The sequence below is a fragment of the Cornus florida genome, unplaced genomic scaffold, assembly GCF_030987335.1.
Source record: "Cornus florida cultivar Cherokee Brave unplaced genomic scaffold, ASM3098733v1 CherokeeBrave_3.0.0_Hap2_Chr04, whole genome shotgun sequence".
NCBI classification, from domain to species: Eukaryota; Viridiplantae; Streptophyta; class Magnoliopsida; order Cornales; family Cornaceae; genus Cornus; species Cornus florida.
In genome coordinates this window covers 77199233-77226613 of record NW_026775574.1, presented here as the reverse complement: position 1 = coordinate 77226613, position 27381 = coordinate 77199233, and the positions used below count along the sequence as shown (strand labels likewise).

General features: G+C 33.4%; 1 protein-coding gene across 3 annotated transcripts; it reads right to left on the bottom strand.

Annotated features, from left to right (window-relative positions):
- Nucleotides 1-16851: 16851 nt before the first annotated feature.
- On the bottom strand, nucleotides 16852-21984 carry LOC132303578 (probable transcription factor KAN2). 3 transcript variants are annotated; one of them, XM_059800878.1, is made up of 6 exons: nucleotides 20962-21984; nucleotides 20700-20776; nucleotides 19722-19767; nucleotides 19434-19596; nucleotides 18175-18232; nucleotides 16852-17447 (listed from the first exon to the last, which is right to left on the bottom strand). In XM_059800878.1, the coding sequence occupies exons 1-6, from the start codon at nucleotides 21623-21625 to the stop codon at nucleotides 17325-17327; spliced, it is 1131 nt and encodes a 376-aa protein (XP_059656861.1). In that variant the 5' UTR covers nucleotides 21626-21984; the 3' UTR covers nucleotides 16852-17324. The 3 variants fall into 3 exon arrangements, with proteins under 3 accessions (XP_059656861.1, XP_059656862.1, XP_059656860.1); XM_059800879.1 differs by having other exon boundaries at nucleotides 18175-18235; nucleotides 19434-19587; XM_059800877.1 differs by having other exon boundaries at nucleotides 18175-18235; nucleotides 20962-21983.
- Between the last annotated feature and the right edge of the window lie 5397 nt (nucleotides 21985-27381).

Here is a 27381-nt window from a genome sequence, read left to right as displayed (position 1 = left end):
AATGACGTAATTGACGAAAGACCCTCACAAGTGTAGTTAGGGTCAATAATGTAATTTTTATAGACTTTTGTAATTAATACTTAGTCCTAGTTATTCTTTTGTAAAGCATTGTATTTAAGGCGTTAAGAGCCTAAAACTTGTAACCTTATTTATTTGGGGACTATTTTGATGTAAATTATGGGATGTAATGGCATTTAAATGTAAGCATTAGCCATGTTGTTATCTTGGGACGATTTGGTTATAAAATGATTCATATAATGTTATATTGATGCTTATGGTTAATGAATGGCTATTTCATACATGTCTTGAGTTGGGATAAGGACTTTAGGGTCACAATGGCAAAAAAGAAGTTCGAGATCAATTTCGCGGCCAAAAGGGGCAAGAGCCCCATTTTTCTGGAGAACCTTGAGCGCTCGGAACAGGGGTCCAAGCGCTCGACTAAAACTAGGGTTGCACAAGGGGGGGGGGGGGGCATGGGTGTCCTTCGAGCGCTCAGAGGGCATGTCTTATGGCTCGCAATTAGAACTTAGTTACTATTTTTTTTCTTTTTACTTCTTCGGATCATTCCAAGCTTCATCGTGTGGGTCCTACATGGCCTCTAGGATGTATGGAACCTTTTGGGCGCGTCCGGATATGAGTTGGATGGCCCAAAAGGTCATTTTTACCCCCTTTTTAGACCTAAAATTGACGATTTAGAACCAAGTTGTTTTCTTTCATTATTAGTTGAATCTAAGTGACTAATGATGACCTTAATGATAGTCGTAAGGTCCCCGATGTATTGCATGGTCCAAAAGGACCAATTTACCCTTTTTACCTTAATGTGAAGAGTTGGTTATCTCATTCATACATTGTCCGAAACGACTAAAGATGATTCTTGTGACCTCTTTTTGACTTTTAACGTACGGTATCGGTCAAAAGGACCATTTTACCCTTCAACGTTTTTGGATAGGGTTAGGACCCGGTTAACATTTCGGACTCCCGAGTTTGGGTCATTAACCTTTTGCATTATAAAAGAAACAATATATATAACAAGAGGAAAAGTAATATAGGGTTACTTTGCCTAAGCCCTTGATGGTTTTGAAATAGCCATAAAGCTCACCATTAACGCTAATGGAAAAGGAAACTGATGAGATACAAGTAGTAATCCAAGAAACAAAAATAGGAGGGAAATGCATTAGCTCACAGCTATTAATGAGGAATTACCTACAAAGAGAGTCAAAGTCGTTTGTAAGGCCTACTTCGCGAGCACATCTAAGGAAAGAATTGTAATTAGGGAGGAGGTCTTAAGCAACTATGGATACAATATTAATATTGAAAAAAATATATATATACTATTGTGTTATACTATTAACTATTTAAAAATGCGATAAGTATAAATATATATACTTGCAATTTTAATTATATTATAAAATGCAATAAGAATAAATAATTAAATAACAATAAATAAAAGAACCTGACATTAAGACCAAGGCTAGTATTTGATACTATATCTTTAAGACAATATTACCCCTGCTAGGTGCTATGTGGACTCCTTGGCGGTTGTCTCCCAGGATACAACGATCTTCATTTAGTTGATGGTAGAACTTCAAACCAACTAAACCGGTGGACAAACTTTTAAGTATCTTGACCCAACTAGACATTGATTGGGTTAGTTCAGATCCAAAGAAATATGCTTGAACTATGATCAGGGATTAGGTGTAGATGGAGAGAAAAGAGAAAAAAGAATGTGAGTTCGAAGATGAATGGTCTGCATTAAAGACCTCAAACCTATTTATAGATTTTGTAACGCCTTTTCGGCAAGTTGCGATGGCTCACTCCCTTCAATACAATGCAACTATTTCATGTAACCTTTGGGGAGTTAACCGTTCCAATGGTCATCAACAGTCCAACGACTATGTACTGTTTGGGATTTTATAATGAACATACATCTATTAACCATTGTATTTTTCCCTAATTATGGTATCGCATGGGATGCATTTTGTGCTCTGAAATATTAATACTGCGATGTCTACGACAGATTATTAAGCTTGCATTTATGACAATTTTCATTCACAACAAAATACCAACAATTAATCAGTCGACTATTTAAGCATATGAATTTAAGAGATATCTATAATTTTATAGCAGTTTCCTTCTAAGTGTGTTATTATCCATTTATTTTGGTTGTATGACATGAAAATAGTCTATTAATTTTTGTGGGGTATCCACTAACTTTTGGTACGGGGCTGTTGAATTGGGACGTCATGGACCATGTGACTACCTAGAGAATTCCCTTTGTAATGTGTACAATTACACATTTTTTTTTTTTTTTTTTTTGAGCTAATACATTGTCGTCCTACTCTAGTGTCTAGGTGTGGCACTTAGATATTATAGGTGTATACGCGTATCAAAATCATGAGGTACTCTCTTAGGTCCATAAAAAACCTCGAGGGGAAACCCTCGAGTCTTTTCACCCTAGCATGAAAAAATTATGCTTTATGGAGAAAGTTACATGAACTTAAAATTATGCCCCTTTTATTTTAAAAGTAAAATGTGTTTAAGCACAACTAATTTGATGCCATCTTTCATAAGAATCCTCAATATACCCGATATAGTCTTTTTCGTCATTCTAATCATAGAGCTACATAGCGGAAAAAGAAAAAGAGTGTTGAAATTCATATCTCATTTTCTAGTTTTCCTCTTCAAGCCGAGTTATTTGCACTTAGGATTTAGAATTATAATTGTGATACCCCTCGGATCCGAGACACGGGTTGATTAGGCCCAGGATCAAACCCGAGGGAATATCAAATAATTAATATTTAAAACGAATACAGATTACAAAATGAATTGAGTATAAATAATAAAAGCTGAAAGATCTCTAAATAAAAACCTCAGATAATAAATATTAATAAAATCCAAATCCTTTCCAAAACCTCTATCAGTTTAAACAACTCGGGAATCCATCTCTAATGGACCCCTAATAACAATCCAACTGAAATATAAATAACTGAAAGAACATCCAGAATTAAGTTATGGAAAGAAGTCATACGTCGTCGGAAGAGTGAATAGTAGTCTCTGCTCAGCACGAACAAGTCTAAGTCTGGAACTGACGAGTACCTGAAAAATAGAAGTGGGTCAGGCCCACGAACAAGTTCTATCATATTACAATCCAAGCAGAGACTCGATACGCATATACATTCTAACCAACTCAACAATAGCTAATAGTTCGTACATAAGTATATCCACACTACGGGACTCTCACTGAACTATGAAGAGGGTCTCAACCTGAATAGAAGGTAACATGCAAAACGCACCTAAGTGGGCATGAGTACCTAAGCCTAACAGGGTATACCTCAACCAACATGGCCAGCTACGCATCCTACTGCATATACGCTCCCTAACCGTTGACACTGAGACTCAAGCTCATGCCACGGTACCATAAATATATATTTAAAGTCCTATCCTATCCATCCATAAGAAATCCAGTTAGTCGTTCAGCTTGTTCAATTGCACAGACTAAACATCCAGAGGAAATTCAGTTAGTCATTCAGCTTATTTAACTGCACAGACTAAATATAAGTAGGATTATATATTTATAATTCAGTCACTTATTCCGTATAGGTAGGATATAGTATTTTGAAACTAATCCGTCCCTAGTATGTCACTGTCCTATACCGGTGCATACAATCTATCTATCCAGCAGTTGATAAAACAAATAATGAATGTAAATACCAACTAATCCACAGAATCCATATAACTGACAGAACATGGATAAATGTTTACATCAATTAATTCCATAGCAAGCATAATAACATTGGCCAATTATCATGCTTATATTTTTAGTCCAACAATTGATGCGACAAATGCTGAAATTTAAACATCAATTTAATCCTTAACAAGCATAACAAAAATATAAGATTTGACATGCTTATTTTTCCATTGATACATGATTTGAAACATATAATCACTAACAGAAAATTGCTAAAATAAATCTAAGCAATTTAATTTTTCCATAGCCAAAACCAGTATGCATAAATTGTTAAGAAATTGTTTTATAACTTCGTATTGTCCAATTCCTTAAGCATATGAAGTGTATTATGCATTCTAGAACCTTCCAAAGTCCATTTAACCCATTTAGATTAATTAAAATAGGTTTAAAAATATTTATGGGCAATTAAAACCAACATCTAGGTCGTTGTCCAACTGAGCAGGCTGAGTTCCCAACTTAGTCGGCTGAGTTGGTGCTGAAGTCGTCTTCTTCCTCTGTTCAGCCTCTGTAAACCCTAAAACTCCATAGTTAAGGCCTTCAAGTTTCAACCTAAGTCCCATACATCCATACTAAATTATTTTAAGTGTTTTAGTAGGCAAAGATTCAACTTAAACAACAGTTCATGCATAAAAATCAAAGAATAAATAAATCACGCACAAGCATATATAATCATGAAACTCTCTGTTTTAGTCTGATTAAGCACGCATGATTAATCCGTTTTAATTGTTTAAGTCTCCTGGAATATCCTTGGCATGTATAGAAACACTTACTGATTTAATTACATCTGACACGCAAACCAGATTAACGTTTATATTTCTTTACTCCTGAAGTTGTGTTAAGAACGTAAAGAACACGAGCTAAAGGAAAAAAGTTAGGATTAGAACTTGCCTTTAGCCTTACACAGTCGTCTTCCTAAGTTCTCCGGCGAAAACCACCTACTGAAATCCTCCTCTGTTCTCTCTCTGCCTCCACAATCGTGAATAGGGTTCTAAAACCCTAACTAAACGTGTGGTACATATTTATAGAAAACAATACCTAAGTCTAACTAAACCCTAAACCTAAACATAATCGACCCATAAATAAAACCTATTTTTATACACGCTATGTCTGCTACCAATTTCATAAAACAAAATTAATTAATTAAAACTTTTAATTCACCAAATAACATAATCAATTCAACAGTTAAATCACCAAATAAAATAAAATAGTCAAATAAATCAAAACAGTTAAATAAAATAAAACAGTAAAATACACGATTAAACAGGTAAAACAAACCAACTAATAAAATAATTAAATAATTAAGCAAATACGCAATTAATCACACAAAATAAAATAAATCAATAAATAAAATGCCAAAACTATCATTCTAAAATTAGGGGTATACAATAATAAGTTCAACATTAGTTTTGATAGGAATAGTATAATAGTCTATAATGTGTGTATATATATATATCTAAATGTTCTATAATTTACCAAAGGGTTATAACTTAGTGGTATCTCTCTATCTTCAAAAGAGAGGTTTGAAGGTTTAAGTTTCCGTCAGGCATGGACCTATACACGTCGCCGGGGGGAAAGGGGGGGGGGGGGGGGGATTTGTAATAATATACTCTTAGTACCCTTAAAAAAATTACTATTGCCCCCCTAAAATTATTAAAAATTTCATTATCCCCCCCCCCTCCTAAAAAAAAAACACACACACACACAGAGAATATCTATTATTGAAAAATTTCGTTATTGCCCCCCTCACATAATATCTTAGATTCGTCCCTTATTTCTGTAGGCACAAATGAGTGTGTGAATTTTTTGTCAATAAAAAAGAAGTCATACACAGTATTTATATGAATTTTTATGTTACTTTTTTTTTTTTTTTTTTTTTTAATGAAATATCAAAAAAAATTATCCAATACAAATTATCCAATACGAATTTTTATGATTTGATGCCATCTTCCATAAGAATCCTCAATACCCGATATAGTCTTTTTCGCCATTCTAATCATAGAGCTATATAGCGGAAAAAGAAAAAGAGTGTTGAAATTCATATCTCATTTTCTAGTTTTCCTCTTCAGGCCGAGCTATTTGCACTTAGGATTTAGAATTATATATAATAAGTTCAACATTAGTTTTGATATGAATAGTATAATAGTCTATAGTGTGTGTGTGTGTGTATATATATATATATATATATAGATGTTCTAAAAATTACCAAAGGGTTATAACTTAGTGATATCTCCCTATCTTCAAAAGAGAGGTTTGAAGGTTTAAGTTTCCGTTATGCATGGACCTACACGCGCGCGCACCTTGGGGGGGGGGGGGGGGGGGGATGGAGGACTCTTAGTATTTTGTTTTCTTTAATTATATACCCTTTAAAAATTACTATTGCCCCCCTAAAATTATTGAAAATTTCGTTATTCCCCCCTCTTCCCCCTCCCCCTCCCCCTCCCCCTAACACAACACGCACATAATATCTATTATTGAAAAATTTCATTATTGCCCCCTAACATAATATCTTAGATCCGTCCCTAATTTCTGTAGACACAAATGAATGTGTGAATTTCTTGGCAATAAAAAAGAAGTCATACACTATATTTATATGAATTTTTATGTTACTTTTTTTAAAATGAAATATCAAAAAAATTTATCCAATACAAATTTATTTAGGCTTTTTATTCTTTTTAATAAAAATAAGAATAATTGAGGTAAGCCATTATATTTTTTTACAAATTTATTTTTCTAGTTGGTATTCATACATCCCCTCTAAATAATTGTTTACACTCAAAAAAATTCCAATACATTTTTGTGATGAACATAAAAAAAATCAAAATTTAATTTACTTTTTTTTGGTAATTATTTGAAATAGCCATAAAGCTCACCATTAACGCTAATGGAAAAGGAAGCTGATTGGATACAAGTAGTAATCCAAGAAACAAAAATAGGAGGGAAATACATTAGCTCACAGTTACTAATGAGGAATTGCCTACAAAGAGAGTCAAAGGCGTTTGTAAGGCCTACTTCGTGGGCACATCTAAGGAAAGAATTGTAATTAGGGAGGAGGTCTTAAGCAACTATGGATACAATATTAATATTGAAAAAAAAAAAAAAAAAAACTATTGTGTTATACTACTATGTAAAAATGCGACAAGTATAAATATATATACTTGTAATTTTAATTATATTATAAAATATGATAAGAATAAATAATTAAATAACAATAAAAAAAAGAACCTGACATTAAGATCAAGGCTAGTATTTGATACTATATCTTTAAGATAATATCCCCCCGCTAGGTGCTATGCGGACTCTTTGGCGGTTGTTTCCCAGATACAACGATCTTCGTTGAGTTGATGGTAGAACTTTAAACCAACTAAACCGACGAACAGACTCGAGAGGAAACCCTCGAGTCTCTGCACCCTAGCATAAGAAAATTCTGCTTTATGGAGAAAACTCGAGAGGAAACCCTCGAGTCTTTGCACCCTAGCATAAGAAAATTCTGCTTTATGGAGAAAGTTACGTGAACTTACAATTATGCCCCTTTTATTTTTAAAGTAAAATGTGTTTAAGCACAATTGATTTGATGCCATATTCCATAAAAATCCTCAATACCCGATATAGTTTTTTTTGCCAATCTAATCATAGAATTATATAGCGGAAAAAGAAAAAGAGTGTTGAAATTCATATTTCCTTTTCTAGTTTTTTTCTTCAGGCCGGCCGAGTTATTTGCACTTAGGATTTAGAATTATAATAAGTTCAACATTAATTTTGATAAGAATAGTATAATAGTGTATATATATAAACGTTTTGTAAATTATCAAAGGGTTATAACTTAATGGTATTTCCTCTATCTCCAAAAAAGAGGTTTGAAGGTTTAAGTTTCCGTCAGGCACGGACCTACAGAAGGAGGGGGAGGGGGAGGGGGGAATTGGCCCCTCAGATTTTTTTTTTTAATATACTCTTAGTAATTTGTTTTCTTTAATTATATACCCTTAAAAAATCACTATTGCCCCTTGAAATTATTAAAAATTTTCATTATTGCCCCTCTATCATTGAAATTTTTTGTTATTGCCCCCCATAATATCTTAGGTCCGTCCCTGATTTTTGTTGGCACAAATGAGTGTGTGAATTTCTTGTCAATAAAAAGAAGTCATACACAGTATTTATAAGAATTTTTATCTTACTTTTTTAATATCAAAAACAAATTATCCAATACAAATTTATTTAGGCTTTTTATTCTATTTAATAAAAACAAGAATAATCGAGGCAAGCCATTATTATTATTTTTTTTTGTATTTTTTTTCTAGCTGGTATTCACACATCCCTTCCAAAAAATTGTTTATACTCAAAAAAAAAAAAAAAAAAAAAAAAAAAAAAAAATTCCAATACGTTTTTGTGAAGAACATAAAAAAAATTCAATATTTAATTTACTTTCTTTCAGTAATTATTTATACTCTCATCGATGTTGTCATCTGAGCATCACATCTGTCGAAGCTATAAGTCGATTAAAAAAGACAGCCAGAGGTGAGTCAAACTCCCCCAATTAGCTCTCTCTCTCTATCTCTAAAATAATAGGCCTGAGAAATATAAAAAATTAAAAAGGCAAAGGAGGAGAGTAATGATGATAGCAATTATTGCTAAAAAGCTACCATGCAGACGAGAGTCGTCTTTCAGACGTAGCATGAGGTTGATCATGATAGACGAGCTAGGCCCCACCTTAATTTCATTCTGTCCACTCCACTGTCTAGTCAAGGGAATATAAATATATATATAGTCAGACTAAGCCTGTATGTATATATATATATATATACGTGTGTCTATATATAATTATTTATATATGCAGTTCTCTAATGCAAAGTTGCAAACACCTCATTAGTGGTAGTACTTTAGAAAACAGTCTCACGCGCCTTTAATACCCCATCCTTGACTTTTCGACTATGGGGGGACTAAGTGGACCAGCCCCAACCTCCCAAAAACAAATCAATATCATAATAATAACAATAATAAAATAAATTAAAAACAAATGATTGAGGCTATATGAATATTTCCATCCTTGACTCTTCGACTATGGGGGGACTAAGTGGACCAGCCCCAACCTCCCAAAAACAAATCAATATCATAATAATAACAATAATAAAATTAATTAATAACAAATGATTGAGGCTATATGAATATTTTTTTTTAAAAAATGTGTTTATATCTATATTATATGAATATCTATCTACCTTTGATGATAGTATCAGTCTTTTAAAATATTATTTTCAGAATTATAAATCAAGCAAATTTTAACTATTTCCTTATACTATGTTTGGTATGCGAAAATGAACACCGAGAAAAATTCCTAAAGAGGATTCCGGTCCAATGATTTATCATTTGGTCCTTCAAAACTTATAATAAGGGAAATTTATAATGAATTGGACAATTAGTCATTAAAAAGAATGCAGGACAATGAGGGAATGAACCCAAACAAATGCATAAATAAGGCAAATTAAAGAGAATGCAGGACAATGGGTCTTATTATATAGTTTTTTTAGATTTTTATTATTATTGTTATTTTCCATTTGGCTTCAAATGCATGGGTTAGTGATATTTCAAATCCAAAATCAACCCAAACAGAGAAAAGTAATGGAAAGATTCTACATTTCCCTAAATTTTAAGACCATCTTCTGTTTTCTTTTTCTCTAAGCAGCTTCTACACCCATTTGTCTAAAACTTTAGCTATTCCAAGAAAGAAAGTAAAAAGAAAAATATTTTGTTTTTTCCCTTGAAATTCTATACCCTACACTTTTTCTTTTTAACTTTTTCCTCCCTTCAAAGGAAAGGAAAGTTACAACAGTAACTTCTTATAATCCCAAGGCTGAGATTTTACCAAACATCAAACCAACTAAAACTCTGATATAAGAGTAAAATTAGAGGTACCCCTTTTTTGGTGCAAGTTTGCAACACCAGCAATGGAAATCACTGTGGAACTGCTAGTAGATTTCATATGATTTGGTTTGTCAAATAGTGAATTTAGGTAAGGCTACCTCGAGATATGAGTTGTCACTGTGATACTGAATAATGGTTGAAGAAAAGTATGTCATCATTGTACAATTCAAGCTTTTGGACCCCACCATTCTTTTTCTCATGGAAATTTTAAAAAAGGTAACCATTTTTTTCTACCATGGCTTTATGTGATACCTCTTTTGTCTCACACTCACTGTGTGTATGTGAAGCTCTTTTATTTATTTATTGCAAATCTTTTAAAGTTCAGACAATGCATAAGCAGCATATGCAACAAAATTCGTCTAATCGGGTCATATTCGTATTTAATATTCTGTTATATAGATCGATACGTTAGTTTTTGTGTCAAAAAATTCTAATTCGAATACGATGAAATTATTACACGAATAATAAGACATGACACATTTAAATTATTTTTGACCTGAATACGACATATTTATTCAACACATTTAATTAAACGAATATTTTTTTACACGACACGTTTAATTAAACGAGTTATAGACGGGTTGGCATATCAAATACAAATACAACACGTTTAATTATCGTGTCAATTCAGGTTGACTTGATTACGACACAAACACGATTAAGTTAAATCCAAACTCACTTACCTCTTGTTGTGTCAAATATTGTCATTCCTAATGTACATCTATAATATTAACCGTAACAAAACTCAATTACTTAATTTAAGCCTTCTTTAAGAATGAAAAATCATACCATCTGAATTAATATTCAGCGGTGATACACATCGAATTTGTAGCTATATAGAAAATTGTTGGCCGCATGTATATTTGAAAGAAGCCTACTTAGACTCAAATTCTTTAACCTTCGTATAAAAAGGAGAATTCGTAACATCTTAATTAATATTTACTGGTGATGCATATTCAATTTGTAACTATAGAGATGGTTGTGGGCCACATATATTGTTACGAGAAGCTTGTAATTTGTAACCATTGAGAAGGTTGTTGGCCACATATATTGTTGAGAGAAGGGTACTTGGGATCTGTTACATTCTCATAACATATGGGGAATCCAATTACCTCCACATATTTGGTCACACCTATCACCACACACACACACACACACAATCACCTACTTAGATTTTCATTGAAGATGGCTGAGTGCTCCTCCAAGCTGAAATTAGATATGGTGTGACTGATGTTTGGACATAGGGATAGGGATAGGGATAGGAATAGGGATAGGGATAGAAGGACTGATGGGTGCTGGACCCATTACTGATACATGTAAGGTTATGGTACATGATCTTCTTCTCGATCTATAGAGTTAACATTCTTGGCCAAATTGTGCCAAAGACATTTCATTTTGTACTCATGGAAGGGAACATCTTACAAGAAAACAAAGCTTTGGTAGGAATCTCACTGTGAAAGGGAGGTTCATGTTCTTTATCAAGCATCTCCATTTTCCCTATATACTCTCCTTAAATCTATTCAATGATTCTGTTTGAATTTTGCTCATTAAGGGAACACTTGTGGGGTTCTTGATATTGCCAATTCTAACATTTTCAAAAGCATAAAATCCAATAAAAGCAACAATCTATCAAACTTTCTGGGCAACATGAATTACAAGTTGGCTCTTTCTATATATTTTTTGTTCATTCACACCAATGCAAATTCATTAACCTTACAATATAGAAAAATACAATATAGTTGGTAACTTGGTACAAATAATTTCCACTCAAGATAGCTTCTCCATATGATGTGGGAAAATTTTCCATGCATGAAAGAGGTTATTGTTGCCACAATGGATATAGATTTAATAGAAACGGTAAAATTTCTATAAATGGTGAATTTTATGGTTACTTCAAAAGAGTGAAAGGTAAGATAATCCTGTCACATTTCCTCTTTGTCATTGTATTGGACATTTTCACCCTCAATCTCTATTCTCAAAACAGTCTTAGATCACTCTTCATCTTATCAGGCCGCTCTATTAACCTCTCCAAGAGTTCAGTTATTCTCTCTAGACTTGACTCAAAGTCGAAACTTCTCATCACCAACCTCATTAGGATATAGAAAGGTGATTATCCATTAGACACTTAGGTGTTCCACTCGGGGCAGAGCCAGAATCTTGAGGTTGGGAGGGCCAAAATTATAAACAACATTACCTAATTAGAACTTTTGAAAAAGAAAAAAAATTTATATAGACAAAAATATTTTACTATTTATTATATTCATACCAAAATATATCTATCTGAACTTTTCCTAATTTATTTTTTTTAAAAAAAAACTAGTTATTTAAAGAAATTTTCTATCAAATTTTTTGAACAAACACAAATAAGATTTATGCCAAAATTATAAAAAAATTCAATTAAATAACTCTCTTTATTTACCAAAAAGAAAAAAAAAAAACAAAAATAATTTTTTTTAAAAAAGTAAAAAATTGAAAATTTAACAAAATAATAACAATGATAAAAAAACACAAACAAATTAATAAAATAAGAATTTAGATTCTTAAATCATCAATTTTTGTTGATATTCAAAACTTCAAATGAAATTTTTATTCTAAATTTTGTAAAAATTAATTTCTTATAGAATTCTTATAAAAACATTCCAATAAAAATAAATAAAAAGAAAAAAAAAGTGATGGAAAGAATCATGTAAGAGATGAAATTTTATAATAATAAAGTTATGGAAAGAATCGTACTTGAGTTGGAAGAATTTTAAGATAGTCATATTATGGAAAGAACGGTATTTGAGTTGAAATTTTAAAATAGCCACATTAAATTTTTATCGGGTTCTATACTCGTCAATTAAATCACTTTCTTTTAGATTATATATAAACTATCTTTTGTTAAATGCTACTTAAAGAAAGATTTTTTTTTTTTTTTTTTTTTTTTTTTTTTTTTCTTAGGGGGCCCAAGTATAGATTTTATACCATATTATACTATTTTATTTTTACCTATACTAAAAAAAAAATTCCAAAAAATTAAGGGGGGCCATGGCCCCCGCCAGCCCCCCCTCCCTCCGCCCTTGGTTCCACCTGTAAAATATGCTATAATATTTGTGCGAAAACATTAAACGTAAATCATAATCCCAAGAAATTGAACTTCATTATTTTCACATGTCTATAATGTATAAACAAATATAAATATTTCAATCCATGATAGCAGACCTCGTAGATATCAAACCAAAAGTCGAGATGCCTTCTGCGGAACGAATAACGTGCTAGACTGCAACTCCGGACAATAGCCAAAGCTTAAAAACTGGTTTATCTCCTTTTGCACACATAAAATTTTGGACGTGTTGCTTCATAAGTGTACATAATTGATAGGATATATGCGCTTTATAAAGGCAGAGAGATGACCTGTTTCTATTGTAACCCTAATTTTCACTTTCCATCAAAGTAGGAAGAAATAGAAACCAAGATCCTCGGTTACGTGTAGTACTTGAGTGACTGTACTAACCCTGACTTTTCATCCTCCATTCCAAGATCTTTCCAAGTATCCCAATTGATATTTGGAAGGATGCAATCATTCATGCCTATTTTTTTAATCCTTAATTGTAATTTTTTTTTCTTGAGGGGAACTCTAGTTTTCCTTAAGGTCTTAGTGGAGCTAGAAACGTGTTCCAGGATTTTGGTAGAGATAGAAACGTGTTCCAGGGTTTTGGTGGAACTGAGAAAGTATCCAAGGGTTTTTGGACTCAAGGGTAACTCCTTGATATTTCAATGGACCTAGAAGACTGTTCTAGGATTTTGGATTTAAGGGTTGCCCCTTGAGGTTTTAGCAGACCTAGGAAAGTGTCTTAGGGGTTTGAACTCGAGGGTTTCCCTTGAGGTTTTTTTGAACCTTTAAAAATGTTCCAGGGTTTGAACTCGAGGGTTTCCCTTGAGGTTTTTTTGAACCTTTAAAAATGTTCCAGGGTTTGAACTCGAGGGTTTCCCATTGAGGTTTTGGTGAACCTAGGAGTGTTTTTGGATTTTGGACTCAACGGTTGCTTATTAATATTTTAGTGGACCTAAGAGTGCCCTATGGTTTTGGACTCTACGGGTTGCCTCTTAAGGTTTTGATGACTTGGGAAAATGTTCTAGAGTGTTGGACTAAGGAATTATCTTAGTGGACATAAGGTATTGTATGAGGATTTTGGACTCAAGGGTCACTCCTCAAAGTTTTGGTGAACTTGAAAGAATGTCTCGGACTCAAAGGTTGCCCTTCAAGGTTTTAGTGCACTTGGAAGAACTTCCTAGGGTTTTGAGATGCGAGGGTTACCCCTCTAGGTTTTGTTGGACCAAAGAGAGTGGAGGTCATTGTTTTAACTTGCTTAAATTTTAGGCACGCAATTGACAGCACATGTATGACACCTATAATATTTAAGTGACACACTTAGCTAGACACCAGACTTGTGAATTTGTATATTCTATATACAATTTTTTTTAGTAAGTATGATAATGATGTATTAACTCAAAAAAGAAGAGTAATTGTACACATTATAAATGGCATTCCCGAAGTAGAGTTACATGGTCTATGAAGCCCCAATTCGACAAACCCAATACCAAAAATAAGGGCGGGGTTGATTTGCTAGTATTTAGAGCATTTTAGTCACGTGTGGATTGTTATCATGTGACTCACCTTATTCTACCCCCTAGTATGATGAATGAGGGATCCTGATATGGAGACTATCATACAGGTTCAATTACAATGGGGGACTTGACGTTTCGGTGTCGTAGCACTTTACGACTGTGATCGGTTTGGACACCATGTTGTGTTTTAAACAATTCTCTTGATCAGGGACTTGCATCGACTGGCTTCCCTCGGCATTCAGACCGAATTGCTTCTGAATTATAATTTCTTAAGGAATTAGTATACATTTTCCACAGACAACCTGCATAATCTGAAACCGGGGCCATTTCCTACAAGACAAGAGATGTGAAGACTAGCGTGGTGCCAACCTGATGCATTATAACGATCAAATTAGTACTTGATGATTGCATAACAATAACCGGCCTTTGTATTTAATTTTTGACATACCTTAATAGGTGGACCGAACCTTCTTTTTATAGAAGGGTGTTGGTAGTAGTATCCACTTGGGGAACTTGTTCCTTGACTTCTACATCATGAAATAGGATAGTCATCGGTGAAAGCTAGTTGTCACTATCTCTACCACTTGTAGTCTATCCCACCTCTTAAACTCTTGTGTCTCTTGGACTTTCTAACCAGTCAAATATTTCATATCATTTAGGTCTAGGAAAATAAGAGACATTCGTAGTTGGATGTGTACCTAATTGACTCTCATATGTCACGACCTCGGTGATTTTCAACAGTTCATAGAAGGGTGTAACATTATAGGATGAATGTAAAATTTGCATGATCACTCTAACAAAATTATTTTTTTCATAACACAATGTAAACCTTGATAACTTCCATGGAGAACCTACGCAAGGTTAACCAAATGGCCTTTAGCCTACGCAAGTTAATTGTTAAAATTTTTGAATAAAAATTGTTTCATTAGTTATCAACAGATGTCTTTGACCGAACATGTGTGATCACTAGTTGGTCGTGAGATGAAAAGATGCAACTCAAAACCAACAACATAACCTATTCAATGTGAACCATTGCAGCCTATTGCAGTGGGCGTGTCCAGTGATAAAAAGACACATATAAATGGTTATGTTCAGTAATGAATAGACACATATAAATAGTTGTATCTACTGTGAAGAGATACATATAAATGGTTGTGTCCAGTAATAAAGAAACACATATGAATGGTTGTGTCCAATGATGAAGAGACACATTCAATCCGAAAAGGCACTTTTATTTCTATAAATATCCCCTTGAGCTGCCATTTGCAATTAGTTCAATTCATTTTCTTCTCTATCCCTCTCTAGACTTGAACTCAACCCAAGTGGGTTAATTTCATCGAGCCATGTTAAGATTGGTCCGAACCATTTGGTTCGGATTGCACCCAATTAAGCATTTATATAATATAGATGCATTTTTTGAGTCCAATAGAGTATTACACAAAAGAGGTTCTCCGTATCCACGAGTTTGTAGTGCTACTACTGGTAGATATAGACCGTTGTATCCTGGGAGACAAGCGTCACGGAGTCGGTCAACACCATGCAGGGTGTAAATTATCTTAAGAACATAGTGTACAATACTAGCCTCGGTTCAGGTTATTTATTTATCATTATTATTTTATTGCTTCAATTTGAATGTTTAATAAAAAACGAGTTGCATATTTAATTAATTATTTTTAGTATATTATTAATTATCTCATAGCATATTAGTATAAGTTAAGTTATATCTTAGATGTCATATAAAGCATATATTTTTCAACAATAACTAAATGAGAGTTTGAGAGTCTGAGTGTCACTGAAGACATATTGTGGATAACATATTGCATGTATAATGAGTCTGTTTATTTTAACTTTAAAAAAGTCAAAGGTTGTAGCCAAGTGGTACTTCCAAATAAAAAGTTGAGGGTTCAACTTCTCATAAGGACAAAGAAGAAGAATAATGATGAAAAAAAAAAAAAGAGAGATTACCTTCCAAAAGAAAATCTTTCCATAAATAATTAAAATTACTTAATGAGAGCATCTCCAATGCCATCTCAAAAGGCCTCTCAAAGTCAAAACATAGTAGATGGATGAAAATAATACATTCTAATAAGCTCTTAAAAAATCTCTCATATTTTGAGATTGTCAAAAATATTGCCATGTATAGCAGCTTTCAAAATTTTTTAAGATGTCTTTTTTTTTTTTCATACGTCGTTTCTCAAAATATAGCAGATGAATAAAAATAATACACTCTAAATAATATTTTGAATAAAGTACACTATTGAAACATAATTGTTAAAATATAATATTTTGATCTTATAATTTATCTCAAAATATAATTTCGACATAAATAATATATATTTTGGATTGGAGATGCTTGATGAGCATAAAAAGACGACGTGTTATTGATGTTCCTTCCTGCTTTTCATTTTGTCGTTTTTGTCCTTTTGGTAGTTTTCCAATTTTTCAAACTTCATGATTTTACTTTCTTTCCTATCTAATTTTTTTTTTTTTTTTTTTTTTTTTTTTTTTTTTTTTTTTTGCCTTTGTTGGGAAAGTGTAAAGCATGTGACAGTGCCTAGGAATGAATAGGGGAGACCTCCTTGCATCCAACTCATTGGATAGAATTTAATATATATATATTCTTTTGTTAAATGTAAAGTGCCCCCATTACAATTACCAAGGATCACTTCATAATTTAAGATAATTAAAGAGCTCTCTCTCTCCGCCCCTCTCTAACTAAGTGCAGAACATACAAAATCAATTAGATTTCATATCTACGTAGGAATAAAATATGTTGATTTGGATCTCACAGCTTGATGGAAGGAAATGCTTTTTTCCACCCTTCTCCTTTTCTTGCTTTCTGTCTTTCTTGTCTCCTTGTCCTTCTTTAGCTCTCTTTTCCTTTTCTTTTTCTCTTTTCTTTTCTTTTTCTTTCTTTTCCCTCTAATTTCCACTGTGGTACCCGATTCTCTTCACCAGCTCCCCCTTCAGAGTTATAATGATTTCAAAATGAGTAGTACTCCCATGGCAGTTGATATATATATATATATAAGTATATATATACATATATCAATCACTGTGGCCTCCCCAAGGTGAACTCCAAATTGGGCTTCTTGTGGCTTGTCCCTGAGAGATTTGGTGAGCTCACATCTGATAACACTCTCTCATAGCTTAAGCTTTTAGGTTCCATGTCCTTCTGAAGAAAACCAACAAAAGAAAAAAAAATTAAATTAAATAAAAAATAATTAAAGGCAATATAAATTTATGAGAGCAGCCACACAAGAAAAGTGTGTTGAACGTGAGAATCAAAGGACATTTAACTCAGAGAATAAGGGAATATTTACCAAAGAATACTAGGGTACATTGTATAGCCCATTACAGTGTGTCTCATGTGCAATCTGCTAATATTATTCCCTAATATTTATAACAACTCATCACATACTACACACACACACGCACACACACACACACACGCACATACATATATCATGAATTCATGATCTATCAACATTATTTCAGATATTTACCTTTACTACTTTCATAATCTACATGCACCACCCATCATGACTCACAAATGCATTTGATTAGTCAACCTCTGGTACGAGGTATTAAGAATGTGTTTATCCGATGATAGTGCACTTTAGGGGTGTATTGCATCCATTGACTAGAAACTGTTCAAATTTTTAAGAACAATTAATTTCTTGAGGAAGTTCTTTATAAACAAAAAATTGAATTTGTTCAAGGACTAGCCCAGCTTTTAAAAAGACTGTCTTTTTTTTCCCCCTCTTTCTACTTTACATGACAGAATGATATTTGGTAAAGGACATCTACATATTCCCATCTATGCACACACACACACACACACACACATAGAATTTGTAAAGTGAAGGGTAGTTTGGTAAATTCAGCTTTGAGATGGGTACCTCAAGAGATGTTATGTGTCCTTCAGAATCCCTTGGTTTTCCATGCAACCAAGCTTCCCTGCTACAAAAACATTGCATTGGGAGAATAATTTTCCATCAGAGAAAGCCATGCAAAAGGGAAAGGAAAAAACAAAGGGAAAAGAAAGCAAACTGATGAGAATGAGAAAAGAAAGGTAGAATTTTTTTTTTTTTTTTTTTACATCCTCTCACTTTACATGCATAATTAGTGCTGATTCAAATAAAGCTGAACCCACCCATGTGATTGCCCCATTATACCCCCAACAAATACTAGACTACAAGGAAGGTTTTCAAAGGTCTCAGCTTAAACTTAAATTGGTGCAGGAGGGCTTAGCTTTGACACTAAGTTTTCATGTGGGTCCCATTCAAATAGAGCCTTATATGAGCCCACAAAATCCAAAGGAAAGAGATATCTACACCATTTAGGTTGATTTGGGAAATGAATGCTTTCTTTTACTACTACTACTACTTCTTCCTTTTTCATCCCACTTGGAAAGAGATTATTACTGCATCAAGCAGTTTTAGTGTTAAACTTGTCGTTGACAGACAGAACAAAGCAAGTGATATCATTTCTTCTTTTTGTGATCTCTTGCATGTATAAATATATATATATATGTGTGTGTGTGTGTGTGTGTTTGTATATGCATGTGCATGTGCATATACATATATATGTACTTGATCAAAGAAAGATATATATATATATTAAAACTTATTGTTAATAGGATTTTAAAGCCATAACTAATGATACTTACTTAAATGTTAAGTGAGTGTATGTTTTGTGTGCGTAGAAAAACAACATCTCAAAGAGAAAAAGTTCACAACTAGCAACTAGAATGAAATACATAGATGAAAAATTCACACTAAAAAAGCTATACTTTAGGTCTTGCCTTGATTGCTTAATAAAGCTCTTTCACTTGAGCATTTTTATATCTAATTAAAACAATGAAAAAGTAAGATAAAACACATAATAAAAATATTTGATTGTAAAGTAGAATAATATAAAGAGATTAAACTTTGAACTATACCATTTACGGGCCTTGGAATGGTAGTCTTTGTGGTGCCAAAACTTATTTTCTTTTCCTTGATTTTCTTAGGAAACAAACGAATCAAGTAGGAAGGAATTCACGTGAAGTAATTAATGGGTTTTTAATTTGAGATAAGAAAATGTAACTAATGGGCTTTATTATATAAGGACAAAAACACAATAATATGCTAAGTGGTTGAGAGTTTTATTAATTTACCTTGAAGAGTTGCTCCAAAGGCCATGATAATCCTTGTCTTGATGCACATTTGCTCTTCCTTGTTGAACCGACGATAGCTCAGACCTTCTTGGGTTCTGAAGATCAAACATTAGATCCTCAGAAGTGTCTCCAGATGACCCATTATCCAATACTTCTGATTGTCCTAACCAATTTTTTTTTATAAAAAAGTTCAATATTAATATAAAATATAATAATGTATTTGAAAGCTTTCAATTGATATTCAAAAGAAATATCACATATTAAACATAAAAGAATATGAGGTTTAACCCGAAGAAGCGGCTGCTCTATCCGTGGTCTTCACCGTTCGATACATCTGCAATGAGGGACACAAATCATATTTAGGTTAGTACAAATGTACATTATACTTGCATATTACACTTACTTTTGAATTTCTGAAATAAGAAAATAAAAATCAAAGTATTACATCTTAAAAACAAAAATAGATGCTATGTGTGATATACAGTGCAAGTACATATATAAATGATGAAAAACATTTTGTGTAATTGTGCTTATATACATGTATGTGCATATATATATATATATATATATATATATATTAAGATGTGGTTAAACAACCAAGAGACATGTAGATATCATTGAGAAATGATAGTGTTTTGTACTTTCTTGTTAATTACGACTTATCCTCTGTAAAAGAAGAAGAAAATGTGTGTGTTATTATAAAATTATGGACTCAGTGTAAACTTGTCTCGGCTTGGCTATGACTGTTTTTTGAATTCCTTTTGCTTTGTCTTATCTGTTTTAGGAGATGGATGAATTTCTCTTTCTAACTCTCTCTCTCTATAGATATATGTGTGTGTATATATATAAATATACTGTTATTGGTCTTTTCTTTTAGATGGATGGTTCAATCTTCCAAGCAAAAAGCTGCATAATAGCTTGGCAGAACCATCAGATCTAGTAGAAAAAGAAGTGCTTAGGATTTGAGAGAGAGACCTCTCTGCAGAGAAACATTGGAATTTGACTATTTGAATAAAGTATGAATTAACACCTTCCTGTAATGTAGTGTAGGCTCTACAAAAAATGTTTGTTAAGCTTGCAAAACCAATGTTTTGAACTGCATCAAGGACTATAACTTCAAAGTGTACACACAGTAAAAAAATAATGAAAATCATGTCATTAATTAATTTGAAGATTTCTTTGATCTGTTTAGAGAAAAACCTCTATTGGGAAGAAACCCATCTGAGATTATAAAAAAATCACACACATATATATATAGTCATTTACCTGTAAATGAGACTTAACATGGGCCAAGGTGAGATCTTTCACATCCATGAGCTCAAGAACTGACTTGGGTGTAGCTCCTACACCACAAAAACAACATAAAAAGAGATGGGTAAGTGAGAAAATTTTGTTTTTGTATATTTTTGGTTGAAAAAAATGCTAATTATTAACATAATATATACATATACATATATATATATATATATATATATATATGGATAAAAAGGGAAATTTAAAAAACAAGAACAAAACGAAGCTAGCATACTTTCATGGCCACCCAAGAGCTCAACAGCGTGAACAAAGCGAGCATGGAGCGTTGTAGTCCAACGCATCCTGGGCGCTCTCATGCTCCGTTTAGCCGGAAACCGCGAGAAAAACCTCGATCGCATTAGGCCTTGAGAGTGGAAGGGACTTGCAGAGTTATTAGTGGGGGCGGTGGTAGTCGCAGTAGCTGAAGACGATACAGATGGTGTATCTATAGGCTGTTGAGTACTGAATGGGAAAGGACCAGTAGGAGGGTTTTGGTACACTGGGATTCCCCTAATGGGTCTCAAGAAATTGAGCTGCTCTGAGTTGAGTCCTCCTTGATGTTGATGTTGTTGATGTTGAAAGAGTTGGGTATGGAGTTGTTGTTGGTGATTTTGGTACTGGTGGTTCTGATGGATGGAATGGATTAAATTGTTGGTGGCGCCGAGGAGGTGGAGAGGGTTGGAGCTGGGCTCGGAGGCTCTCGGATTCGAGAGCGAGAGGTCGAAGAAATGATCAGATTTGGACATTGAAGAGATGGAGGAGTTTCTGGAGTCCAAAGCTCTCTTCCAGAACCCCAAATGATCCATTTCTTCTTCTGTCCTCCTCCAAACTGATGTGGGTTTGGTGTTTGGAGGGCTGATTTGTAGAGATAGGTCCGGTTGTGCTGGGAACAGCTCCATCTTCCACAACCAAACAAGCCCTCTATCTCTCTCTCTCTCTCTCACACACACACAACACACACACAAACACACTCTTCTTTCTGCAGCTTGTTCTAGGTATTATTGTACTTGTGTGGTTGAATAGTAGAAGTAGTAGGCTTTATAAAGGATGATGATCTGGGTTTTGGATTTTGATGTGAGGGATTTCTGGGTTTCTGTCCAAATGGGATTTGATGATGAATTGAGGGGAGTAGTTGCAGAGAGATTAGAGATTGAGAGGAGAGAGAAACAGAAAGAGAGAGAAAGAGAAAGAGAGAGAGAGAAGTAATGACAAGGTATGAAGTGAATGGTTGTTTCTTTTGTGTGAACTATATGTGAGAAAATGACTCTTGAGGGGCTATATGAGTGAGTGAGAGAGAGAGAGAGAGAGAGAAAGGAAGGGGGTATTTTCTTTTGTGGACGTGGGGGTAAGGAGAGAGAAAGTGAAAAAAAAGAAAAAAAAGAAAGAAAGATAGAGAGGGAAGGAAAAAGTTTATGAGTTTGGGACTTTGATTCCCTTTTACTCTTTCCTTTTCCCTTGATTTCTTTGAGGGAAGAAAAAGGAAATTTTATTGTAAGCTTTTAACGTGTGCATTTGTCTCTCAACAACTCATACACTTACCTTTCTAACCATTGTTCTTCATTAAACTCAAAACATGTGGTTGGTGCCCTTTCCCCGAACCCTAAATTCTATATACTTCTATATACATTACATATGTGTATTAGACAAAAATTCCACATCATGGGATTTCTCATAATTACCCAATTATAATATTATTCCACTACTGATCATATGAAAACCTTAATTTTAGCAATTGGGACAGTTATTCTTCTATGGGTAACTTTAAACTTACTTTTCATTTTCTCTTTTAATTTTCATTTTCTCTCCTTTGAGAGATATGGACACTAAAAGGTACTCTGAAAGTTTAGCATTGAGAAAGTCACAGTTATCCTTTCTACATTCTGTAAGGACAAGAATGTCTTTTTATCAAGTAGGGATAAGAATGTTATTAAATAGCATGGTGCCCGAAGGTCAAAAGGGTGCCCTAATATTGACAAATAAATCAAAAAGGGCAAAAAAATAGTTAATTCTGTTTTACTTTTTAATCAAAAAGTTTTTAATCCAGTTTATATCATGACACATTAACTGTAATTAAGGAAGAGGTTCCTCACGTGTAAGGAGACCTGCATTATCATTTCATTATAATTTTTTTTTTTTTTTTTCAAATGAACATTTAATTTTTTCAACCTTGGTCACTATTAAAATAATTTTCATATGTTTGTTTATTCTTTCTCACATAGGTTTATATATTCTTATAAAGAACATGTAGGGTGCACATTTGAAGTGCCAATCTGTTGATACAGTCCGACTCAATTTGATCTTTGCGATCCGATTCGATTACGTGGAAGTATTAGTTCAATCCTAGATTTCAGGGATCAATTCAGCTTATAAACTCTAATCTAAATAGGCTAATCCAAACCGTTATTATTATTTATATATATATTTAAGTACACATTTGATAAATAACATATCTACTTATTCACTCTTTATCCGGATTTGAATTTTATGGTCAATTCTTAGTATAACCCCAAATCGTCATTGGTCAAGAGTTAAATGATTCTTCTCTTTTTGAAAGACCAGAAAGTACTATTAAGTTTCAAGTGATAACAATATTTTGTTAGTTTTGTACAACCGAAAAAAGGATAACGGGTCAATGGTTACCCAAAAACAGTCGGATCTGAAAACGGGTTTGGTCTCAAGTTGGGCAGATCAAATGGACTGAAAACCCATCCCATTTCAAAACCCTAATGGACTTTGATCAGTCATAAAAGGTGTTGGTTGGGTATTTCACCGTCCGTTAAATAGAGGGGAGGTGGGGACCCAAAGTTTTTAATCCAGAAAGAGAGACAGAGACAAAGATGGGGGGTTGTGAGTTGTGTGACTCAAAAAATTGGGGCACCAAAGGTAAAGGTAACGCTTACCAATGCTTATAGACACTGTTAAAGGCATTTAAAGCTTTTTAACATCTTTTATATGTACATATGGCCCCATTCAATTCATTGTATGTATATCTTCTTGTATTATCGTACATACATATATATATATATATATATATATATATATATAGTAAAATAAAAACTTGTTTTTCGTCCTATATTTACATCTTTAAATCCTTTTCTTGTGTAAGTTAATTTTTTATTTATTTACCTTTTCTCATTATTAACAACTCAAAAAATTGAACCTTCAAATTTTTATATTGAATTTCTTTTGTAGGTAATCTATTTTTTTTTTAAAATATAAATATCACTAATTTCTCTTGAGGTTTGAACAAATTACACACGAAAAACCGTTCAACGTTTGTTATTTTGATATCACCTAAACATGTTTGTCAGTGGCCAAAAAGTGATTTTGAATTTGATCAATAAGTCTGTCAAAATGAAATTGTTAAAGGATGTAATGTAATGAAATTATTAAATAGTGTTGTTGAACATACGTGCCGAATCTTAAAAAAATCAAAGTAATAAAAATTGAATGATGTATACGTGTGTAAGTTGTTCAAAGCTCAAAAAGATCAGGGTAATTTGTTAAAAATTTAAAGCCGAGACTACTTATCCTCGCATATATATATATATATATATATGTATATATGGGTCACTTTGTCGTCCAAGTGATTGACAGCAAGTTGAGTATCATATAGTATAATTATTAGGGGCAAAACAATTGCAGCATAATCGTGCTTTAAGATTTTAAAGACAAAGATGGGATTGAGACAACATTTTGATTTTTGAATTGAATATATTCGAATTTTGAAGATTCTCTGTCCGACCTAATGTTGTTAGAAGTGTTACGGTATTTTTTTTAAAAAAGGATGGTCATACCGTTGTCTATAGGCATCCCTTACTAGAGTATTTGACTTATTAAAATAATTAAGGAATTTTGTAAATCTAAACGATTCTTTGTTCTTTTTAATAATATTAATGAACACAAAACCTTCTTTTAGTGGAGAAAAATACAAGTAGATACATGAACAAATTTGCATTTTCTTTTTTTGGTACATAAAACACTCTCTCGTATGCTTTGAGTGAAGTATCAAATTCACTGTCAAGTGCTTTATCTCAAATGGCATTTTGTCATCCTTCCCATAAAAGTAGATGGTTCAAGTCATTGTTGCAGCAATAATGTGTGTGAGAGAGAAAGTTGGGGGTTTAACAAAAAGAGTTCATATATATATATATATATATATATATATATATATATATATATATAATTGTCCACTTGTTTTTTAATTTGCAAAAAAATGTATGCATACCTTAAGTATTAACCATTAGATTTCATTGAACAGTTAAATGCATTTTATTTTTTCATATCCAACGGTTAAGATTTAATTCGTGTTTAAATATATATGTATGTATGTATGTATGTATGTATGGTAGAGTGAGAAAAATATCTTTATATTATGTTTGGTGTGTATGAATGAAATGGAATGCCCATTCCAACCATTCATTTGTTTGATAAGCAATTCAAAGTAGGAATAACCATTCGATCGGAATGAAAATCCATTTCACAGCTAGTAAACCTATGAAATGACTATTCCATTCCTAAGTAAATTTTTTTAAAAAATCAACTTCCCAAAAAGCCCTTATGTTCCAAGTCCAAAAACCACCACTACCTTCCACCACAACCACCTCCGTCTTTCACCGCCACCACCTTCCACCACCGCAATCGCCACTCTTTACCACAACCGCCTTTCACCACTGCTACCGCCACCACCTTCCACCACCACCATTGCTATTGTCTTTCACCACCACCACCACCTTCCATCACCACCGCCGCCATCGCCTTTCACCACTGCCACCACCTTCCACCACTACCACTGCCACCGCCTTTGTCACTGCCACCACCTTTCACCACCGCCACCGCCACCGCTCTACACCACCATCGTCGTTGCCGCCACAGCCGCCGCCGCTTTCCACCACCGTCATTACCTTCCACTACTGCCGCCTTCCACATCTGCCACCACTTCCATAGCCACAGCCACAGCCACAGCCACCGCCTTCCACAACCACCACCACCACCACCATCGTTACCACCACAACCACCTTCCACCATCGCTACCTCCACTGTCTTCCACCACCACCATAGTCACCTGCATTGGCTTCTACCATCGCCACTTCTACTGCCTTCCAACACCACCATTGTCACCTCCATTGGCTTCCATCACCACCACCTACACCATTATCTCCTTCCACCACACTACTGCCACCGCCTTCCACCAACACCACTACCGCCTTCCGCCACCACCACTGCCGCCACCACCACAACCATCGCCTTCCACCATTGCCGCCGCCGCCGCCGCCTTCCAACACCACCACCTATAGCACTACCACTTTCCACCACCACCACTACCACCATTTATTTTTAAAAAATTATTAGAGAATGTCATTTTATTAATTTAATTTATTTGTTACTAAGAATGATATTTTGGAAAATTCAATTTAATTTTTTTTCCATTTTAAATTTTAAATTGGTCCAACCAAACACTAGAATGATTATTTTCATTCCATTCCTACATATTTCATATTTACAATCAAATATCTCATTCCATTCCCACTTGCATTTCATTCCATTCCTGCACACCAAACGCAACATTAATGTTTAAATTTTGGGCAAATATCACTCCTAACATTTTTTGGGTATATAAGTGTGTTAAATTTGGAAAAAATTATCAAAAAATGACTTGAGGTCACTATTTCATTTCAAAAATACATTTTTAATACATAAATTCCAAAAATATTATTTTCTCTTCCAATAATGCCCTTATATATAAGAAGGGAAAAAAAGGGAGGGACACTTTAGTCATTTCACATTTAATTATTTTTTAATCCTTTTTTTATTCAATTATAGCGGTACACTTTAGTCTTTTCAGCATTCAAGTCCTTCTTTGCTCAAACATTGAATGTTAGAAATTTATCAGAACATATAGTTATACACTCTATATGCATACCATAGGATATATTTTGCTCGCGACCTATATATATATATATATATATATATATAGAGAGAGAGAGAGAGAGAGAGAGAGAGAGGGAGATAATGTTGGGAAATTTATAATATGTTTTATAATTTTAAACCATTGTTAGAATATTAACAATTCTATTAATAATCACCAAGTAGTCTAGTTTAGTAGTACTTTACGACATTTTTAAAGTAAAATATCAAGAACTCTTGGTAGAGTCAAAAGTTGGTGCAACATTAGAAGTTCCAACAATTAATTTAGATGTACAAGTTACAAATATATATATATATATATATATATATATATATATATATATATATTTAAAAAAAAAAAAAAAATTAATGATGGTAAAAATCTTCAACGTCCATATATGACCAAGGCATATATAAATGTCGAAGGAATCACATTGGCAAGGACTGTCCATACACTGCTCCATGGAATTACCTTTGAAATCAAAATAATACTTAAACCATGGGGATCTCCATGACAAAAGGACATTAGATCTTACCCAGAAATTACATCCCATTATATATATATATATATATATATATATATATATGTATAATATATCTCTTCACAAATGTGCCACGTGGCACTTCATCTGCCCATTCGATTGCGAAATCATGCAGCCTTTGACTTTTCAAGTCAAACTAATTGAACACTAATCTCGACGAATTTCTAATCCAACGGTGACGAGAGGTGCCACGATGGCAATACATT

Excerpts from the sequence above, each read along its gene's own strand:
- LOC132303578 (XM_059800877.1), bottom strand. The coding sequence starts at position 21,625 with ATGGAGCTGTTCCCAGCACAACCGGACCTATCTCTACAAATCAGCCCT. Across the intron at positions 20,777-20,961 it reads GCTCTTGGGTGGCCATGAAA|GAGCTACACCCAAGTCAGTT; the intron begins GTATGCTAGCTT and ends TTTGTGGTGTAG. Across the intron at positions 19,597-19,721 it reads TAGAGCAGCCGCTTCTTCGG|GACAATCAGAAGTATTGGAT; the intron begins GTTAAACCTCAT and ends AAAATTGGTTAG.